At 42.9% G+C, this 18,284-nt stretch overlaps 1 protein-coding gene across 3 annotated transcripts in view; it reads left to right on the top strand.

Annotated features, from left to right (window-relative positions):
* SLC25A13 (solute carrier family 25 member 13) overlaps nt 1-18,284 on the top strand; it is a 226,698-nt gene that overhangs the window by 111,013 nt on the left and 97,401 nt on the right. For all 3 annotated transcript variants that reach the window (XM_043462657.1, XM_043462658.1, XM_043462659.1), the window contains one exon: nt 4,743-4,882. In XM_043462657.1, coding sequence (XP_043318592.1) covers nt 4,743-4,882 — 140 coding nt within the window. The remainder of the gene's footprint in view (nt 1-4,742; nt 4,883-18,284) is intronic.

Below are 18,284 nucleotides of genomic sequence, written 5' to 3'. Positions count from 1 at the left end.
CCGATTGGACCCTTAATTCACCTCAGAAGAAAGGAACCCTTCATGCTGTTGCTTTTTACTGAAACACTCCCTCACAGTTTCATCTGAATGAATCCTCCACAACTTTCAGGACCCAGATCGAGTTTTATCTTCTCCAGGAAGCCTTTTCTCTCCCACTTTGTAAATGCATCCATCCTTAAACCTGTGTTTCCTTGCTGCGAGGAGCCCTGGCCCTTCAGCCCTTGATCCAGCATGGTGTTTGGATGTGTTGTTTAGTTATTTCTCGTGGATTGGACTTGGAGTCAGCACTGTCTTCTCCAGCTCTTCTGCTTCCTGCAGGAAGTACAGTGCTCCCTCCTGGGCGGGCGGGCTGACGGCTGGCATTCTTAAAGTGGCCAGCATGTTAGAACAGATGAGAACTGAAGGTGGACTCCATTCTCAGGGCATGTAGTCGGGACACTGTCCAGCTCCAGGCAACACCGGCCACACAGGCCAGGATGTGAATGTTGTTCGCCGGGTTGTACGACCTGCCTGTCCCCTGGGTCTCCAAGTGGTCGGTGTGTATGCTTACTGCCTTATATTAGCTCTTCTAGAAAATCTTTCTTGCCTCCTTCCTTTCATATCTTTGGTCTGTTTCAACCCGGAGTTTTAAACCCTTCTATAACCCATTAGGACAATGTTTTTCAAAATGAGGTTCTGGACCCTTAAATTAGAAAAACATGGTGATGGTTTAGTCACTAAGTTGTGTCTGACTCTGCAACCCGAGGGACTATAGCCCGCCAGGCTTCTCTGTCCATGGAATTTCCCAGGCAAGAATACTGGGTTGCCATTTCCTTCTCCAGGGGACCTTCCTGACCCAGGTATCAAACCCAGGGTCTGTATTGTAGGCAGGTTCTTTACTGCTGAGCTACTAGGGAAGTCCTAGAAAAATGTAGGATGTTAATTATAATGCAGCTTCTTTAGTGCACTTGTATCAGCCTAGACAAGGGGCTGAAGACTTCTATAAGCAAGACTGACAATTCTCATGTGTGTCTGTGGGGGGGTCAATCCCTAAGTCATGTCCAACTTATTATGACCCCATAGACTACAGCCCACCAGGCTGTTCTGTCCATAGGCTTATCCAGGCAAGAATACTGGAGTGGATTGCCATTTCCTTCTGTAGCAGATTTTCCTAGACCAGGGATTGAACCCACATCTCCTGCATTGGCAGGCAGATTCTTTACCACTGAGCCACCAGGCAAGCCCAGTTAACGATCCTTATGCACTTCACTAAAATCTTAGGACATGATTGATGAAGTGACTTCAGTAGGGTGGAAACTGAAGTGCCTCAAAAGGTTAATACTGTCCTCAACCTGTTACACTGTTGTAAACCTTTTCTTCTTCAGTTAAATTCAGCCACAACTTAGTGAGTATTTATTTGCTCTATGCCTACCATTGTGCAGGCATGGGGTAGAACCAGATGGGAAAAGTATACCCTTTGTTAATAATCTATGTAGAAAGGTGCTAATAATCTATGTAGAAAGAAAAGATATATGACAAAGGTATATTCACACAGACCTAACTGCATACTTATGCATACTCTATAGACCTATCTTTTTGAAAACACATCAGTAGTTCAGATATGTAGGATAGACATTTTGTAGAGATAACATGTCTCAGAGATCACATGTAGCTCTAAACTTCAGAGGGATGAGATTTCAATTCTTCAGGCAGACATTTTCATAAGCGAGACAGACTCCGATGGAATAGTGGAGAAAGCTCTGTACTTGGGGTTCAAAGTTCACAGTTTTGAATTCAAGTCAGAACTCTAGTAAGCAGTAAATGATAGTTACTTATAGGAAAAACAAGATTGTTGATTAGAGTGAGATGCATTTTATTTATTTATTTTATTTTTTAATTGATGGATAATTGCTTTACAGAATTTTGTTTTCTGTCAAACATCAACATGAATCAGCCATAGGTGTACATGTGTATGGAGAGAGGAACATGGAAACTTACATTACCATATGTAAAATAGACAGCCAATGGGAATTTGCTGTAAGTCTCAGGGAACTCAAATAGGGGCTCTGGATCAGCCTAGAGGGGTGGGATGGGGAGGGAGATGGGAGGGAGGTTCAAAAGGGAGGAGACATAGGAGATGCATTTTAAATTCATTTACTAGGCTTTGAGTAACCTAAATTTATTATATTTTATACTTCCTATAGCATATGGAAAATTCTGAAAAAGATGGGAATACCAGACCACCTGATCTACCTCTTGAGAAACCTGTATGCGGGTCAGGAAGCAACAGTTAGAACAGGACACGGAACAACAGACTGGTTCCAAATAGGAAAAGGAGTATATTGTCACCCTGCTTATTTAACTTCTATGCAGAGTACATCATGAGAAACGCTGGGCTGGAAGAAGCACAAGCTGGAATCAATGCCGGGAGAAATATCAATAACCTCAGATATGCAGATGACACCACCCTTATGGCAGAAAGTGAAGAGGAGCTAAAAAGCCTCTTGATGAAAGTGAAAGAGGAGAGTGAAAAAGTTGGCTTAAAGATCAACATTCAGAAAACTAAGATCATGGCATCTGGTCCCATCACTTCATGGGAAACAGATGGGGAAACAGTGTCAGACTTTATTTTTGGGGGCTCCAAAATCACTGCAGATGGTGATTAGAGCCATGAAATTAAAAGACGCTGACTCCTTGGAAGGAAAGTTAGGACCAACCTAGATAGCATATTAAAAAGCAGAGATATTACTTTGCCAACAAAGGTCCATCTAGTCAAGGCTATGGTTTTTCCAGTAGTCATGTATGGATGTGAGGGTTGGACTAAGAAAGCTGAGCACCTTAGCATTTAATTTGCATATGTTTAACCTGAAACACGTTTTTGCTACATTTAACTGATTTGACTATCCAGCTGATAACACCCTTTTTAGAACATGCCGGCTTTTGTAAATGTCTCTCATCTTGCTGGTGCTGGCAGGAGATATGGAGGGTAATTTTCCTCATCACTGCCGGGGAAGTCCCTGTTGTTCACTTGATGGACAGGGAAGCCTGGTGTGCTGCGGTCCATGGGGTCGCAAAGAGTCGGACACGATTGAGCAACTGAACTGACTGAATGGAGGGTCTTCCTCGACGAGGGATCATACCCATGTCTCTGCATTTGCAGGCAGATTCTTCACTACTGAGCCACCGGTGGCTCAATTCTTAAATCTCAATTCTAGTTTCACTTCATTTTCTTATGTCTTGGCTCCCTCTCTTTTCCTCTGTCTTTTTTTTTTTTTCCTTCCTAAAGTAGAGAAACGGAATAAATGCAAAGAAGTTGAGGGTTACACTTAAAAAGTTTTTATTTTATTGTCCTCATCAGGGCCAGCCTGACGTTTTCTGCCATCTTTTATAAAATTTATGCCGGGCATAATTCTGATTTTTACTGCCGCCTCCATGCAAATACACACCCAATCTTATGCTGAGGGCAGCACTACTGTTTCTTCATGGCAAGACTTAAACACTCTCTGGAAATTTTAAAAGCATGGAATAAAAACTTGTGGGTGTAAGGGGGGTTGGAAGTAGGAAATTTGGGGGAATCAGTGGAAATACATGCCAAAGTTTTTGGCACCCTTTAGAGAACTAAAGAATTTACTTCATTTTTTTCTTTTTTAAAATAGTTGCAAAGGGGAAAAAAAACAAGGTCGCAGGCACAGTTTGCCAATAAAAGTGAGCAGGTTTGGTAGATATATTTAAAGATGTGAAGGCCAGGACAAATCCAGTTATGTTGTTTGTGTCCCTGTACCCTCCAAGCATACACTCTTGTTGGAAGGCGGGGAGGCTCGTAAATAAAAACAGGAAGCTTTAGAAAAGTAGGGTTTTTTGGTATCATTTTTCTGTTCTCTGCCAGTCCTCTCACAGTTTTAAGTTTTTTTTAATAAGTGTTCGTTGCTCACTTTTATCTAACTTTTTGCTACCCCATGGATTGTAGCCCACCAGGCTCTTCTGTCCCTGGAATTCTCCAGGCAAAAATATTGGAGTAGGTTGCCATTTCCTTCTCCCAACCCAGGGATTGAACCTGGGTCTCCTGCATTGCAGGCAGATTTTTTACAGTCTGAGCTACTGGGAAAACCCCATAGTAGAGGCTAAGAAGAAGGGGGAGAATCAGTATGTGTCAAGCCAGAGAGTTTAGGATAAAGGTAAAGGATTGGACTGTTGGCTCTTTTTTCCCATTGCCTTTAAGTGTGGCCTGGTGAGCAGTTTGAAAAGTGCTTTAAGTCTTAGTGGAACGTTTGAAAACTCTTTAAGTCTTAGTGCTGTTGAATATATGCTTGAAAGTTTATATCTGATTTCCAAGTCCTCAAAAACATTTTAACACCTTGATAAGGAGGGCTATATTTAAGAGTTGTACCATATTCTCAGTGTTTCTTTGTGAATATGTGTGCTTCCTGCCACGGAAGACTGATTTATATTTTCTGTGCCTAGAAAATAATATTTGTTGAAACAAAACAGATGATGATAACAAGATTTAGCTTATTAATGCTGGCCTGCTGCTGCCTTTTTGTGTTTGTGTGACGTCTTGATTTTTTCTGTTTTATTGGATGGGATTGTTTACTTCTACCTTGTTAGACTCCTACATCTATTTCTGCCATGACTTTAAAATCTGTGTTTTTAAAGCGGAGTTACTTTTTATATGAAGAACGTAGCAATATGCATTTGATAACAGGTTTTAGAAGGAAGTACCTAATTTGCTTTGTTTTAATCAACCTTTCTTTTTCTCTCTTCAGAGGATGTTAAGCAAGTTTTTGGACAGACCACAATTCATCAACATATTCCATTTAACTGGGATTCAGAATTTGTGCAACTACACTTTGGAAAAGAAAGAAAAAGACACCTGACTTATGCAGAGTTCACTCAGTTTTTACTGGTGAGTCTAGCTCTTGCAAAAATTTAAAAAGAGTGAGTGAATAAATAAAACTAGGATCCCAATCCAAATTTGCTAACTCTGGCCAAACCATCCTATTTGGAAGTATTTCTTCGTTAGTATGTAGAAGCTATGGGGTTAAACAGGCTCTGACGCACTGTGTAGAACCATTTCATGCTTAAATGGAATACACTCTGAGGACCCAGGGAATTAAGTGATGTGCTGAAAGGTTATATAAATCAGGAGGGGCGAATTAGAACCTGAACTCTGGGCTTATGGCTGGTTCCACTACTCTGTCCGTGCTAAGTCACTCAGTTGTGTCTCCTTGTGACCCCATGGACCGTAGCCTGCCAGGCTCCTCTGTCTGTGGAATTCTCCAGGCAAGAATACTGGAGTGGGTTGCTATTTCCTTCTCCAGGGGATCTTCCCCACCGAGGGATTGAACCCGCATCTGTTACCTCTGAGTCGGCAGGCGAGTTTGACTTCATGGCTTATGACTGGTTCCACTACTACCTACTAATAATTTTGTTATCCCTTGAGAAATGGACAGATGTCATCGTCAGCATCTAACTGTAGAATTATTTGCCTTTTATGGACGAGACATTGGATCTAAAACTGGACTGCATATTGGAATCACCTGGGGAGTGTTAAGAACTATTACTGTTTTGGTCCCCCACCTCCAGAGGTTAGATTCTGTGTGTGAGGTGTGTGTGTGTGTCTGTGGTGAAGGGCAGAGAGAGCCTGCTTGGCCCTTGGAGTCTTCGGAGGCACTTCTATTGTGCAGCCAAGTGTGAGAAACGCTGATCCAGGGCACATGCTATCCATAGCTGGATATGGATATAACTCAGCTCTGCGGGAGTTGTCTGCATCTCTGGCATGCCCCAGTCCAATCCCTCCTGCCTTTCTCTCTTCACTTCCCCCTTTAGGATAATTTCACTGGGCCACTGATGATGCTAACAGAAGACTCATAACAAAATATGACCACCGTTTAGTTTTCCTCCCAAAGCGTAAGATGGTGTTAATTCTGATATTGATTAGTCACTAGAGATCAATATCTGTATAATATAGAGGTCTATGTGATAAACCAGTCTTTAAGATTTTTATGCGTTTGTTTTGTTTCGCTAATAATTTTATTTGTATATTATTAAATATTGACATAACGTTTAAAAGACTTGTTTAAAAGAATTGGTTTGCTGTGTTTTAATTCTGGGTCCTCAGGAAAAATTTGCCAAGAAGATCATCTTTTTCTTTTTTTAATTGAAGTGTAGTTAATGTACAGTGTTAGGTTAGTTTTAGGTGTACTGTATAGTGGTTTGACATTTGCATGCTTTATGAAATGGCCCCCATGATACGTCTAGTAACATGTAGTTACATGTAGTAACAGAGTTATTACAGTGTTGACCTTAACCCTCATGTTGCATGTGACATTGTCATGGCTTCTCGGTTTTTATAAGTGGAGGTTTACAGCTCTCTTACTTTCCACCACCTATTTCATCCCACCCACCCCCATCCACCTCCTCAGGCCACCTTCTCTTCTTTGTTATTAGTAACATCGGCAGTGGGGCTGGCAGTGGGTTTCTTGATACCTGGTTCCTTTGAGCCTGAGACCTTGCAGGAATCACCAGGCGTGGTTGGTGGAGGCCCCAGGGACCACGTATGCAGTGCCGTGTAACCGTTCAATCAGCATTCAGCCTCCATTCCTAGGCACCAGCACTTGTAACTGGCTGCCTTTTATAGGTGCTTTCTCTTTGACTTTTACATTCATCGTTATGATGTATAGAATTTGTTACACTTTTTAGTTGGCTTTTATTTTCCCGGCCTCTGAAAATGTAAAACAAGATTTAGTAAACACGGCTTTGTATTTTTTTAAAAAACGTGTTAGTATCTATGAATTCCTGTTTGCAGTTCTGTGTAAACGTAAGCCTGCTTAAGTAACTCAGGTGGAGATGGCCTGTGAGTTGTTAGGTTTGTGCTGTTGTTTACACAAGACATCATGCGCAGTAGGAGGTGGTATTCGTTTTGATGAGGAATAATTGCGATAATGCTATTGAGACAAATGCTTCCAATTGACTTTATGGAATACAGCCTAATTAACTTTTAGGCTTAATGGGATGTTAGCAATAGTAAGGATGATCACCTTTCCCTTTAAGCAAGTATCAATTATGTGGACTCATGAGTCAGCTATAAGCCACCCAGATTCCTCTGGGCCTTCCTCGAGATATGGACTAGCCAGAGGCAAAGATGAGATGATCAGGGGTTGCTGACTAGGTTTCCAGCTGCAGCTCACAGGCGTTCACTCGTGTCTGACTCCGTTCTCTCTGTAATGGTGAATGCACTTATCCCTCCGTGTCCTTCCTGGGATGATTTTGATTTCGTAGCGAGATTACAAGTGCTAAACTTTCTCTAGGTTAAGATGGTTTGGGTAGATAATTCGGGCCTTGCTTTTGTATTCCACTCCAGGCCCAGATTTCAAAGAATGAATGTGTGTGTCATGATAGACTTGATATAAATGCCAGTGCATTACCAGCTTTGATGCCTGCCGTTGTGTCTCTTTCCCACTGCCCCCACTCAGATGCTTCCTTTGAAGTCTTTTCTGAATGACCTCAACTTTAAATACTTTGTTCTTTTGGACTCTTTTCTGGCTTAAGGGAACTTCTTAAAGATGTAAGTGACCTTTAGGACTCTTGCTGTTAAGCATGGTGCATGCCTTTCTGCTCTGGGGCAGGTTATAGAAACACAGGCACCAGCTCCCTGGCTGGTGCCCGGGTCTTGAAAGAACTGCACCATGCATGCCCCTGCTTGTCACCTGAGGAGGAGGAGGAGCAACTGTGGGGTCAGCTGAGAGGTGCTTGTGGCTTCAAGGAGCCTGGAGGTCCTAGACAGTAGCTTGGATTGGTTTCAGCTAACTCAGCCTCGCGCTCTGCTGTGTTACCTGTGCTCATATATGTGCTCGTGTTTGTGCCCAGTGGACAGTGCTGTTCTTTGCAAGGTCAGTTATTTTCCCCCTTCATTTAAAAAATATTTTACCATGCGGAAGCAGGTGTGAGTTTGTTACTGAGGACCCCATGCGCTCACATGCTCACCTGGGTGTTGTCTGAGGTGATGCTGGTCACGGGCATGGATTGAATGCTGAGCTGGCATGTTGTTTTCCGTCATAAAGAGGTGAATCAGTTTGAGAAACTGTGAACTAAATTTTCCTTGTTTGTTCAGTTCCGTTGCTCAGTGGTGTCCAACTCTTTGCGACCCCATGGGCTGCAGCATGCTAGGCTTCCCTGTCCATCACCAGCTCCCGGAGCCTGCTCAAACTCATGTGCATTGAATCGGTGATGCCATCCAACCATCTCATCCTCTGTCATCCCCTTCTCCTCCTGCCTTCAATCTTTTTTTTGTATCATTTAGATACAAAGTACATAGCCTCATTTGTACTTTGTATCTAAATGATAGCATTGAAACAAGGAGCAGAGATGCAAAGCCTCCTCCCTAGTCTTGTTCCTCAAGACAGGGAAGGATTTCAGAAGGGCGTGGGGCTACAGCCCTGTTACCCCATCCTCGAGACTGTTGCCTCCACCGCTGCTGGTTTTGTGTGCCTGGTTCTATCATCTCTAGTTAACTGCATGAGTGATGGTGTGTGCGTGTGAATGTGAATATGGTTTCACTTATTTATGTTTGGCTGCGCTGGGTCTTCGTTGCTGTGGGCTTTCTCTAGTTGCAGTGAGCGGGGACGCCTGTCTAGTTGCAGAGTGCCGGCTTCTCATTGCTGTGGCTTCTCTTGTTATGGAGCACCGGCTCAAGGTGTACAGGCTTCAGCAGACGCGGCACATGGGCTTAGTTGCTCCATGGCATGTGGGATCTTCCTAGCCCAGGGATTGAACGTGCGTCCCCTGCATGATAAAGTGGATTCCTAACCACTGGAACACCAGGGAAGCCTGTGAATATAGTTTTACATATGGGTATGTATGTGTGGATTTTAGAATAGCCTATATGCATTTCCAACATCTCTTTCCTCTCAGCTCTTAGAGCAAAGATGTAATTTTATGATTATGAGTTGAAAAAAATGGATTTTTAATATACTGAAAGCAGTATATTTAGAAAACAGTTTAGAGGAATTTTTGTATCCTGTACCTGATGGAACTCCTGTTCATAAATGATTAGCATAGAATTCTCTAACTTGTTTGGAAGTATTTCTGTGATTGTTACTTGCATGGAGCAATCCACCCAATTCAGGAAATATTTGCTGGGGATGCAGGATTTGTCAAGAGGCTTTGTGCAGAAGACTCAGAGGCGCAGAGGGAATGACAACTTTTGAGACACAGTCTACAAGTCTGGGCGTCATTCCTGTGTTTTTCTGCCGGACAGCTCAAAAGACACAATTGCAAACAGATATACGATGTATACCCTATGAAGGTGCTCTTTTATAACAAAAATCCTTGAAAGTTTGTAGCATAAACCCTTAAGGCAGGTGTCACTTCGAAACCAACAGTTTCAGAGTCTGGTTACAACAGCCTTCCAAAGTACAAAATTAAAGGTCCAGATACCAGTATAAGGTAGTTAACAGCCTCGTTTTACAGATGAGGAGACTAAGGCCTTTACTGTAGAGTCTCTTAGCAGTACCTCATGTGTGATTGGGCATCTTTTCATGTGCCTGTTGCCACTTGTATATTTTTTTTGGAGATATATCTGCCGAAATCCATTACCCCCTTTCTTACTGGATGGGAGCTGTAGGCAACTGTGAGCAGAGAGTGAAAGGAAAGCCCTTAAGCTTCTCTGCCCAATAATCCTGTAGAGTCGGCAGTGAGAGCCACTCAAAAAAATAATAATAATAGTAACAATCTTTGTAATTTATGAAATGCTTTCAAAAATATTCTATTTCTGATAATAGCATCCCCAATACCCTGAGAGGTAAAGATCATTATCCCCTGTTATATGCAAAAGAATAAACAGACTCTAGGGTAAAATTTTGCATTTTCAGGTAATTTTATTGGGAAATGCTCATGGCTTTCATTGGGTTCCCAGAGGAATATTCCCGAAGAGTGCAGAACAACTGTTCTGGAGCTTAACTTCTTCCATAAGATCACAGGCATGTGAGGAATTAAACAATATGGTGCCATTACCACTTGCACTCCTCCGTACTGTCTCCAGGGCTGTGGCTATGAAGTTAGTTTCTGCTCCTGGAGGGACCGTGTGTCTTAATGGGTTGTACAGTCGTGCATTACTGGACATTTAGGATTCCTGATCCCTGCCCATTAATTGCCAGATATGATGATAAAGTCATAGTAGGGTGTGTGTTACTGTTGTTTCCAGTCACTTTTTTCTTTTCTTGGCCTCACTGCACAGCTTGTGGGATCTTAGTTCCCTGACCAGGGATTGAGCCTGGGCCCTGGCCATGAAAGCACAAAGTCTTACCCACTGGACCGCCATGGAATTCCCCTCCAGTTACTTTTTGATAGTGTTTTATAATCATGTGTATATATTTAGTATCAATAACCTCAGAAATGCAGATGACACCACCCTTATGGCAGAAAGTGAAGAACAAAAGAGCCTCTTGATGAAAGTGAAACAGGAGAATGAAAAAGTTGGCTTAAAGCTCAACATTCAGAAAACTAAGATCATGGCATCTGGTCCCATCATTTCATGGGAAATGGATGGGAAACAGTGGAAACAGTGGCTGACTTTATTTTTGGGGGCTCCAAAATCACTGCAGATGGTGATTGCAGCAATGAAATTAAAAGATTCTTACTTCTTGGAAGGAAAGTTATGACCAACCTAGACAGCATATTAAAAAGCAGAGACATTACTTTGTCAACAAAGGTCCATCTAGTCAAGGCTATGGTTTCTCCAGTGGTCATGTATGGACATGAGAGTTGAACTATAAAGAAAGCTGAGCGCCGAAGAATTGATGCTTTTGAACTGTGGTGTTGGAGAAGACTGTTGAGAGTCCCTTGGACTGCCAGGAGATCCAACCAGTCCATCCTAAAGGATATCAGTCCTGAGTGCTCACTGGAAGGACTGATATTGAAGCTGAAACTCCAGTACTTTGGCCACCTGATGCAAAGAGTTGATTCATTTGAAAAGCCCCTGATGCTGGGAAAGATTGAGGGCAGGAGGAGAAGGGGATGACAGAGGATGAGATGATGGCTGGATGGCATCACCAACTCAATGGACATGAGTTTGAGTAAACTCCGGGAGTTGGTGATGGACAGGGAGGCCTGACGTGCTGCGGTTCATGGGGTTGCAAAGAGTCGGACATGACTGAGCAACTGAACTGAATTACAATTTAAAAATAATCTGCACATAGGAGTTTCTAGCAGCTCCTGTCTCCGAGTACCTTAGGTTGCTCCCCATTGTGAAATACTTGTTCACTAGAAAGCTGTTGCTTGTCAACCACTTCTGTAGTGTTTTCCAGTTTGGCGAGTGCCTTGGCTTTTGTTGGTCTTTACCGTCACTTTAGGTGTTGAGCAGTGGCTACTGTTTCTGCCTGAAAGATGAGCACATAGAGGCAGGGAGGAGTTTCCTGAGTTTGTTCAAGATGAGATAGGTGGAACACAAGCTGGTTTTAATTTTCCTAAATCTCTAGCAATGTCTTCAAATTTTGTATAAATTTTCTTCTTAAGTGATTATCTTAAAAGGCTGCACCCTGGGCCTCTCTGTCCCCACAAGAGTTTGATTCAGTAGGTTTGTATAGGGCCTAAGAAGTTGCCTTTCACGCAAGCATCCTGAATTGTGAAGTCCCAGATGGTCCGAGGGCCACACACTGAGAAACATTGATCTAGATGACAAAACCCTGACCGTTTAAAAGCATAGAATCTGGTGTTCAGGTCTCATCCTAAGATTGATGGGGAGCTCAGAGAGGCAGACATGATGAGGCTGGTGTTTCAGAAGGATCATTCTGGCTGTTGTGTGGAAAATCAAGGGGAGAGTCCTATGACGGAGAGAGGGAGACCAGCTGGCTACTTTCCAGTATAACAGTTGGTAACAGTGATAAGCTGAAGAAGATGGGTTTGAAGAAAAATTAAAGGGATGGACCTGACCAGGCTTGGTGATTTGTTAGGATGGGGACAGGTAGGCATATGCATAATTCATAGTTCTTTCCTGTATTTTAGGCTTTGAGCAAGTGGAAGGATGGTGGTGATTTGCTGAGATTGGAGGCAAAGGGGGAAGGGATGAAGGGCATGTGGATGAAGGGCTATTAGGAGCAGTTTGCACATAATCACCAGTGACTTGTGTGTGGTTGAGTTGTTTCCACCTCATCCTCAGTTAGTTGGAGTTAGGATCTCATAGGAACCCTACTGATGGCCCCACAGACCTGGGCATTTCCAAGAAAATTCTCTTTCCTTCATTTCACGGAGACAGGGCATTTCTTTGTTTCTAGAGGCCTTCCTCCTCTTGCTGTAGGAAGAGGACTCAGTCAGAAATTAGCAGTGCTCTAAATTGGTAGAGAGACCAGATATTAGTGTCAGGATTCCATTCGTTAGCCAAGAAATGGGATAGCTGACTTGGGAGAGAGTGGGGCTAATAATTCTTTCTAATGTTGTCTCATCGAATAGAGTTTAGGAATGAAGTTCCCTGACCCAGCAGAAAGCCCTCATCATGAGGGTATGCGTGTTTCACCATAACTTTATTCAGGTCCTCTTTTTGTCAGAAGGATGACAACAGGAGAGGTGAATCATAACTGGTGGAGCTAGGATTAGAACCTCAGATTCAGAGCTGTGTCCCTGATCAGCCATTCATATTCCTAAAAGCTTTTATCTTCAGATCACATGAGACCCAAGATAACTTTGTTAGATGCCAAAGCATATTCATGCAAATAACACAACTGAACAATTTTGGTTCTTTGTTAAATCAAATTGACCAGTATTTTGGCTTATGGGTCAGCGTGGCATACAGATCAACCCACATCTTTTGTGTAAAATGGGCATTTTGGTCCTAGAGAGCAGAGTTCTGGAAGTCGGCAGCTCCCAAGTCCTTCTTGAGGCCAGAGTTTCACTGCTCCTAGTCAGATGTTTTTCATCATAGGTTTGCGACTGTGTATGTCAGTGTATACTAGTTTAAGGCAAAACTTTCAACACAATAGGCTATCTTGTTAAAAAAGAAATTGTTCCCCCTGCTGCTACTCTTAACATCACCACCAAACAAAAGAAACATAACCTTCAACCATGGCAACATCAAATTCTCAAGCTTTGGAACTGAAAGAGCATTTCAGGTGTTAACAAAAAATAATCCTTTTTAAGTAGGACTTGCTGAAGCCACGATTGTTTCAACCCGTTAGCGGACCACTAACCAAGTCGTTGCTTAGGATTGAGTAACCCAAGCCATTTGTGCCTTCCCTGGCTCCCCCAGCTTGCCATCTGTATTAATTAAAATATCTAGACCATGGATCTTTAGTAGCCAGAGACCATGATTGTATTTGCATTTTTAACACACATGTGCTCTTTATGTTGATTTTAAGTTGGACCAGATGGGATCTGCCACACGGCTTTGGCACTGCTTCATAAATACAGCACCCCTTGATGATCCAGGATGAAATAATGAGTAAAGGTGTAGCTAACGTCGTTTTGCTCTCAGCTTTTCTAAGAGATGAGATCGTGTTTTGTGTCCAAATAGCAGCCACCGCTGGTTTGGCAGTGGGTGCCGAGAGGTGTGGAAAGAGCCTGATCACTTGGAGATGTAGATGCAGGACTGCTTGCACTCACTCTGCACTTCCTGCTCTCTGGGCAGAGGAGCTCGGAGTTCACTGTGCTGTTGTGTCCGTGGTGTTTCTCAGCTTGCTGTTCCGTGGGGTGGCCTGTTGTGCAGGCGTTTACAGTAACGCCCTGGTGAAAATGAACACCCCACACGGCTGTTACCCACTGCTGAGTTTAACGTCGAATCGGAAGTGCCGGGACATTGAGGTGGGAGATGGCAAAGCTCTGTGTTTGGTCATTGCCAAGGTGTTGTGTGGGCGGTGCCACATGCCAAATAATTACTGCTTCTTAAGACCCTGTTTTTAACTTTTATTTTTTTTTTAAGGCACTTTTAAAATTAGAGGCCCCACCCAGTGAAATGGAGATAAAATTTCACCCCAAACTCTGGAAGTCAGACTGCATAGGCTGAATGTGGGCAGCACAGAAAAATGTTGCGAATGGGAACAACTACTTTCTCTACCTGTTCCGTTGCCAGGTTCTCTTTTTTACTCAGTTTAAAAATATACGGATTTTTATTTTAACTAGAATTTTTTTCCTCTGAGTTAGCACAGGATTATGAAAATGATACTTACATATTAAATGCTACAGGTCCTGATACTTGATGTAATATAAAATTTACTTGAAATAGAGCAAAATATGATACCATATTTTGTAAGCAAACCTTCTTTACACCTTTTTATTCCTCATTTTCATAAATAATCACCTGCATTTTCCTCAGAATTCTTACACCACCACTTTCAAAAGGAGTTGTTTTTGATCTTAGCAGTATAAATTTGACACAAATCCTTGTTGATAGTCCCTGTTTTTATTAAAGTTTTAGATATTTATTTTTAATTTCAAAACTGTACAAAACACAAAAATGCCAAGGGGTCTTTTTTTGCCCCCCACCCCCCTCCTTCTTTGGTTCCTGATACATTATTCAGGTTGAAGCACAAACTTAATGTGTCTGAACAGAAGTAAAGAGAATTTCTGCATTCAAAATACACCCGATCGGAGACTGGAGGTTATTAAGGAAATGACAGGCCTGAACTACTAGAAGCATGAAAGTTAAATTAGAAGTGTTGTAACTCCTATATGTGTGTATTTCTGTACAGCTAGCAGTTTTGAGGAATTTGTTTCTTTTTTCCCCCTTCCTATAGCATTCTGAATGTTTGTGTTGAAGTTGCTGGAAGCTGCCAGAGTAGAAGGCGAGTCCATTAATCACTATGCCCCCGAAGAGAGGGAACAGAAAATAGCTCACTGGCAAATGTGAAGAAAAATGGAGACTCCTCTCACGTGCTGGAGTAGGACTGCCTCGGAGGCAGCGGCCCAGCTGTGTGCTGCTGCGGCCTTCTGGCCCCAGATGAAGGAGCCCCCTTGCTCTGCACAGCCCCTCCTGGCTCCATCGGCGGCGTTTAGGAAGCACCCCGAGGCCTGTTACTGAGAAGAGCCCTCTCTCCCCACAGAGCTGTCTTCACCTTAGCTCTCTGGGTTTCCCACAGGGTCTCAGGCCCTCAGATTTATCGTCGGCACTCATGTAGGTATCGGTTCTATTTCTGTCATCTGCCCACTCTTTCTGTGTATCCTAGGATGATCTCATCCATTGGTACAACTTTTTTTTTTCTTTTCCTTCTGGTTTTTGGTAGGCCTTCCCCTAAAAGGAGCAGGAAGTCCGCGAAGGTTAAGAATATGGCCCTGGAGCCAGACCACTCAGCTGCACATCCAGTTTCACCCTTGGTGTCACGTGACCCCCAGAGGCCTTTTGGTTTATTTTTCCAGCTGCAAAATGGAGATGATGGGCAGCCCCACCTTAAAAGGTTATTGAGATGATGAAGTAGGAAAATGCAACTGTCCCTGAAGTATAACCTACGCTCAATAACAGTAAACATGGTCTCTTGGGGCATTTTTCCTCTAAAATTCTGTTGTCTGCATTTCCCAGATTTATACTTCCACACGTGCCTCTGACATTTTTTGGTTTCTGCTTAACTTTTGTTTATAACTTAAGCTCATCTCACTCCAGGTTTCTCCCTCATAGTCAACGACCTCATCTCTTTCCCCTGAAGCATTTTCTTTTGTGGCAGATTCTTCCATTCTCCAAGGTGAGGATTCTTTTAGAAACTCGTGTTCCATTTTTAGATATGAATCACCACTCAAACTTTTCTTAAAATCTCTTTTCCAGTTATCTGTCCACATCACTTATGATCCCCTTACTTAAGGTTTTGCCCAAGGCAGCGTAAGTTAGTAGTTAAAAATCTCAGTTTTGGAATCTGATAATACCTTGGTGTAGAATGCGAAGCCTGGGTTCCTCCTCATGTGTGACTTTGGACTAGTGACTTAACCTCCACGAGCTTCAGGTGCCTCTGGGAGATGAAGATGTTATTACTTTACAGGATTATTGTGAAACTTGAATGAAATACTGTCTCTGAAGTTCTTGGCAGAGCCCCCAGCCTGGAGGAAGTGTTCAGGCCTTCAGCTGTTTCTGTCACCCTCTGCCCTAACTGGTTTTCATCTCTCTGTCCCTCTTGATAGTTCAGAGTAATTTAGCAGAACCGCTGTTCCTTACTAGGGACTTTTTTAAAGACTCTGAAATACTTATATTGGAAGGGATTGGAGAGGTTTTTAAACCCTTCACTTTGACCAGAATTAATGCTCCTTTTTACGAAGTGCCTATTGCACATGACGTCTAGTTTTTACCACCCTGAGCGGCACGGTGTTGCTGGAGCCCTAAGATACAAACACGGCTCCCTAGGCCCTGCCAACTTGGAGTGCCACGACTGAGACTTGAGCTCTGCCCCTTCCGGTCCCAGACTTAAGATTTTTATCATCATAACATCTTGCTTCCACAACCTCCTGTATTAAATAAAGCTAAATTAAAATAAATTCCTTGACGTGTGTTTCTCAGCCGGTAGTTGAACAGATATTTCCAGTGACTGGGAACCTGCTGTTTTGCAGGGTAGCCCATTTCATTGCTGAATAGTTGTGCAGGTTAAATACCTCTATGCTTTGTGCCAGAACCTGATCCCTCTATTTTTTCTCCACTGATTCTCTTTCTTTTTTTCTTTTATCAAAAACAGAGAGGCAGTCTAACTTCTTTTTACCTCGTAGTCCTTTAAACCATTAAATATTTGAATGTAACTATTGTTTCTCACATTGTTCTCCCCTCTTCCGCACACAGGACGAGTTGATCCATTCTGGCCCATTTCATTTGGAAATGACCAGTAGCTACCCGTGCTCTGCACACCATGCATCCCAAAAGCTTTCCATCCCAGCGTTACCCTTCTGGATTCAGATATGTCCAGCCCTCACTGAACAGGGCTAGGTTTTCCTTAATCAGCTGTAGAGGTGTCAGAGGAGAATTTAAGAAGTTCCTCTGCCACGAGTAGCAAGCCTGGCTTTGTTTCAAAGGTCATCCATTCTTGAATTCAGTATTTGTAGAGGCCCTGTGTTATAGCTCCCCCAGGCCTCCTTATTGATCTGTCTCCTCCTCACCCTTCTATTTGTGTGCAAGGCTGGGAGAAGGCCTTGTAGATGTGGTTTCTCTCTTCCGGGTTCTTCTCCGCTGTTGTTAGGAAGACAGTTGTGGCAATCGCGAGCACATCAAAGACTTTTGCCTTAATGAAAAATTTTTGGAAATTCTCTTGTTTTCTCGTGAAAGTTGGCAACAGAAAAATCTAGAGCCTTAGAATAATTTAAAAGCAAATTGAAAGCTCATCCTCTCATAACTATGAAGATTCCTAAGTGTCAAAGAGCATTTTGTAATCAAGTTCCTGAGAGCAGCACCATCCAGGCTCCCATGCAGTCTAGTGTGGTATGAGGAGCAAGGTCAGGGCAGTGGGACCGCCTGGGCTTGAAGTCCAGCTTTGCTGCTTCCTGTCAATGAGAGCTCTGTTTCCTCATCTGCTGTAGTAAGGTTAATAGTGGTTCCTAAATCGTAGGGTTGCTGTGAACGTTAAATGAGTCATTACTACAGAGTACTTTAGAACAGTCTGGCAGGTAATGCATGCTTACGAAATGCTGTTACTGCCGCTGTTTTATTGTTTGAGGTAATAGTTTTCATTTCCTTACCTAGAACAAGAAACAGTCATGACATAAACAGATGTTCTTCAGAAGGCAGCCCCCATCTTCAGTAAGCTCCTTTTAGTTTAGGGAAACACATAGCTAAACGTTTTTACTATTTCCTACTGTTAATAGAGAACTGCATGATCTGCCTTCACGTTTTTCATGGAATTTATAGTGTTCCCATTCTCTTAAGAACTGTTGGAAATGCATTCTCAAGTTCTTCGTTAGGGTTAAAAGTGCTTTCTTCTCCAGGGATTGCGGGGTCCCTGCTGCTTACAGTTAATTGAGCGCCAAAATGCATGGTGATGGTGTTCGTCTGCATCACCAGTGCACCCCCGTCCTGTGATGGGAGCATCAGCCCCCACATGGGTGTCTGTTTCCCGGTTCAGCATCCCGGACAGGTTGGTCTCAATGTGGTGGCTTCCTGCTCTCGGGGGAGGGGGAGTGGCCAGGGAAAGTGACACTGTTTTGGGTATAATGGTCTGAAGATCCCCAAGACTCTTTTAGTTATAAACTAGGGGAAGTGGTAGATAACTGAACACACGTTCTGGTATTGTCGAGAGTAATCTTGGCTTATGATAGTTTTAGCAGTGGGTCTGGCAATTCAAAGACTCTGTTCATTTACTTTCAATTGAGTACATACTGTGGTCATTTTTCACGACAGGGTGTTTAACAGTTGGTTTCAG

Source organism: Cervus canadensis, chromosome 3, assembly GCF_019320065.1.
Source record: "Cervus canadensis isolate Bull #8, Minnesota chromosome 3, ASM1932006v1, whole genome shotgun sequence".
Taxonomy (NCBI): Eukaryota; Metazoa; Chordata; class Mammalia; order Artiodactyla; family Cervidae; genus Cervus; species Cervus canadensis.
The sequence above is the reverse complement of the archived record's forward strand: the minus strand, read 5'-3'. Positions and strand labels throughout refer to the sequence as shown.